Source organism: Nannizzia gypsea, genomic scaffold, assembly GCF_000150975.2.
Source record: "Nannizzia gypsea CBS 118893 supercont1.6 genomic scaffold, whole genome shotgun sequence".
Classification (NCBI taxonomy): Eukaryota; Fungi; Ascomycota; class Eurotiomycetes; order Onygenales; family Arthrodermataceae; genus Nannizzia; species Nannizzia gypsea.
Genome location: NW_003345196.1, coordinates 115,913 through 119,434, shown reverse-complemented (window position 1 = coordinate 119,434; position 3,522 = coordinate 115,913). Strand labels below are relative to the sequence as shown.

General features: G+C 47.5%; 1 protein-coding gene across 1 annotated transcript; it reads left to right on the top strand.

Moving 5' to 3' along the window:
• Positions 1-387: 387 nt before the first annotated feature.
• On the top strand, positions 388-2,334 carry MGYG_06636 (helicase swr1; the record flags this gene model as incomplete). Its single annotated transcript, XM_003170602.1, has 1 exon — positions 388-2,334. The coding sequence occupies one exon, from the start codon at positions 388-390 to the stop codon at positions 2,332-2,334; it is 1,947 nt and encodes a 648-aa protein (XP_003170650.1).
• Between the last annotated feature and the right edge of the window lie 1,188 nt (positions 2,335-3,522).

The following is a 3,522-nucleotide window of genomic DNA, read 5'->3' as shown; positions in this document are numbered from 1 at the left end:
CCGCTGTATCTGACCGATCGACGTCCCTTTAAACCCTCTAAAAAGGTTGTCGCTCGTGGAAAAGCACGGGCAGCCTCACCGAGAATACCCCTTGAAGATGACTACTCGTCCGACTCAGAAGCTGAAAATCTAAGTCCTGATGATGGAACACAGGAAGCAAAAGTACTGGAATTTTTCAATTCATGTTCTCCTGATGATTTATCCGATATCGCAGAAATTACGTTTGACATTGCAAGCGAATTCATCTTACAAAGACCATTCTCATCTTTAGCTTCGGCTCGACGTGTTTCCATTGAGCAATCCGACACTTCGGAGAAAACACCTGGAAACAAAAGGAAAACCTCCAAGAAACCTCTGGGCGACAAAATAGTTGACAAATGTCTGGATATGTGGACAGGATATGAGGCAGTTGATGCGCTAGTTGCTGAATGCGAGTCTCTTGGGAAACCAATAGCAACAGAGATAAAACGCTGGGGAGTCGACATTTTCGGGTCGAAAAGGGACGGTGGCGAATTGGAGCTAGTTTCTCTTGACAAGGCTCCGCCAGATGGGATCCAGGATTCTGGGATCGGAAGCCCGTCCAGCCGTTGTTGTGCAAGTGACGATGCAGATGACGTTAGAGATAAGTCCCGGGGCAGGAAATTTATATCCCAGCCTGCCATTATGAGTGATACTATCACGATGAAGGATTACCAAGTTGTTGGGATCAACTGGCTCAAATTAATCTACGACCAAGGGCTGAGCTGTATCCTTGCTGATGACATGGGACTGGGAAAGACTTGTCAGGTCATTGCTTTTCTCTCTCATCTCCTTGAAGTTGGTGTCACTGGGCCTCACCTGGTCGTTGTCCCAGCTTCGACCCTTGAGAATTGGCTTCGCGAGTTTTCGCTCTTCTGCCCGAAGCTCAAAACAATGCCATACTATGCAGGGCAAGCCGCTCGAGGAGAAATTCGAACTGAGATAGAAGACAACAGAGATAATATCAATGTTGTTATTACTACTTATACCATTGCAAAAGCGAAGGTCGATGCCGCATTTCTTCGGTCCATGAACTTCAACGTTTGCGTTTATGATGAAGGCCATATGCTAAAAAGCAGCAAATCTCAACTATACGAGAAACTTATTCGTATACCAGCGCAATTCCGCCTCCTTCTGACAGGTACGCCTCTGCAAAACAATCTCCAGGAGCTCGCATCGCTCCTTGGATTCATTTTACCTTCGGTTTTCAGAGAGCGGAAGGATGATCTTGAGTACATATTCAGGGCCAAGGCCAGAACGGTGGATGATACACATTCGGCCTTGCTGTCCGCGCAACGAATTGCTCGAGCAAAATCCATGCTCATGCCATTTGTATTGCGGCGGAAGAAACATCAGGTGATTGACCTGCCCGCTAAAATTTCCCGCGTTGAGTACTGCGAAATGAATGAATCTCAAAAAGAGATTTATCATAGCGAGATTGAGTCAGTGAAGCAACATATAGCCGACCGGGCGGCGGGGAAGAAATTGACGAGAAACAAGTCGTCAAATATTCTGATGAAATTGCGACAAGCTGCAATTCACCCACTCTTCTCCCGTCGAGTCTATGATGACAAGACGCTAAGTCGAATGTCGAAAGCATGTTTGAAGGACGAGAAGTGGACACATTCCGACCCTGATCAAATTTACATTGAATTACGCGAGTATAATGACTTTGAATGCCATACTCTCTGTACAGGCAGCCCCGCCGCGCTTGGCAGGTTTGCGCTCAAGAATAAGGAATGGATGAATTCTGGAAAAGTCGAGAAGCTTTGCGAGCTTTTGGATAAATATATTGCGGAGGGGGACCGAATTTTGGTTTTCTCCCAGTTCACGATGGTCATGGACATTCTTGAACAGGTCCTTGAGACACAGAAGATCAAATTCTTCCGCCTCGATGGGAAAACTAGCGTTGAAGACCGCCAGTCTATTCTTGATGCCTTTCATGAACAAGTGGACATCTCGGTGTTTATGCTATCCACGAAGGCCGGCGGTGCAGGGATCAACTTGGCCTGCGCTAACAAAGTGATAATATTTGACTCTAGCTTTAATCCCCAGGAAGACATCCAGGCAGAAAACCGTGCGCACCGTGTCGGCCAGACCCGTGAAGTCGAGGTTGTACGCCTTGTGACAAGAGGGACAATCGAAGAACAGATCCATGCACTGGGGCAGACGAAGCTAGCTCTGGACCAGAGAGTGGCAGGGGAAGATGAAGGCGCACAGTTCGGCGGAAAACGGGACGATGAAAACCTCCAGGCCGTGGAGGATCTGGTCATGTCGACCCTTGAATTAGAGAAAGCACCAGAGGATAGCTCTTGAATGTCATCCCCATGCACTGCACCGTTATCTTCATGCACCATCTCACAATCAGTCACCTCTTTTCTTACTTGTCACTTTCCCCCCGTTTGCTCCACAGCATACAACACACACACAGAGCATACATCATATCAGCCCCATCTAGAATGAAGGCCATCGCCTTCGCTTTCTTTTCCCACGAATTGACAAAAGTGTTCATGTGAGACGGCTGGTGATACCCCTGGCTAATATCGGTTCTTCTCATCCCCTCCGTATGTCTGGGGCGAACTTCTGCCTGGTGTGCTGCCTGATAGCCAATCAGCAATTTCTCTGCGGCATCCGGTCTCTCTCTCTTCCTTTAGAGTTAACTACCGTCCAGAATGCCACTTTAGCGGTGTTCCTGACCCTTCCTGAACCTTCTAGCTGAAGATTATCAGGGCCTAAAATACTATATGAAAATAGATAACTATATACGTCCGAGAGTCTAATCTCCATACTTAATTGAACATTGACCAAGCGGGTTGTCAGGCCGATATCAGAACCTTCTATAGATATTCTCGCAAATGCAGCCAAGCCATGTCTCGCCTCAATGGCGCCGGTCCAAATGCACGAAGAGTAGGTGTTGCGGCCAGAGAGACACCTCTTAGATGGCCGGTAGGACATACTTTTCAGCCGTGTCAATGATATAAGACCGGAATATTAGTTTATACAAGTAAGCATGGCTTCCTTCTTAGCTTCTTAGCTCGTCTGTTACCCCTGGCAGCAGATTCTTATATTGCGCTCTCTATACGGAGAATACATCTTCTTGTTACTAAATGCAGGGACGGGATGTTTTGGCGGAGATTCTCGGAAAAGCCGTTTTGGGTCATCTTGACGTCTTCTCAACTTCACACCAGCAACAACACCGCGACAACGACAGGGGAAGCCCATACGCATGCTACCGTTAATCGATCCCTGGCGATATGAGAATCCACTACTGGTTGATACTTACTGTATGCTTATGCACTCCACTTTTCGGGGTAGTTGTCGCCACTGCTGCTGCTGTTCAACCCTAGCCTGTCTGTGGCTGGTACAATTTATCTTCTCGCCCACATGCTTTGCTGCGCTGGGATCTGCAAGGTTTTAATCCTTTCGCCCGTAAAGAAAAGACGTGGGTACAACTGCACGATCTTCCGACTGAAACCTTTTTCGTGTGATCATGCCCCCTCTATA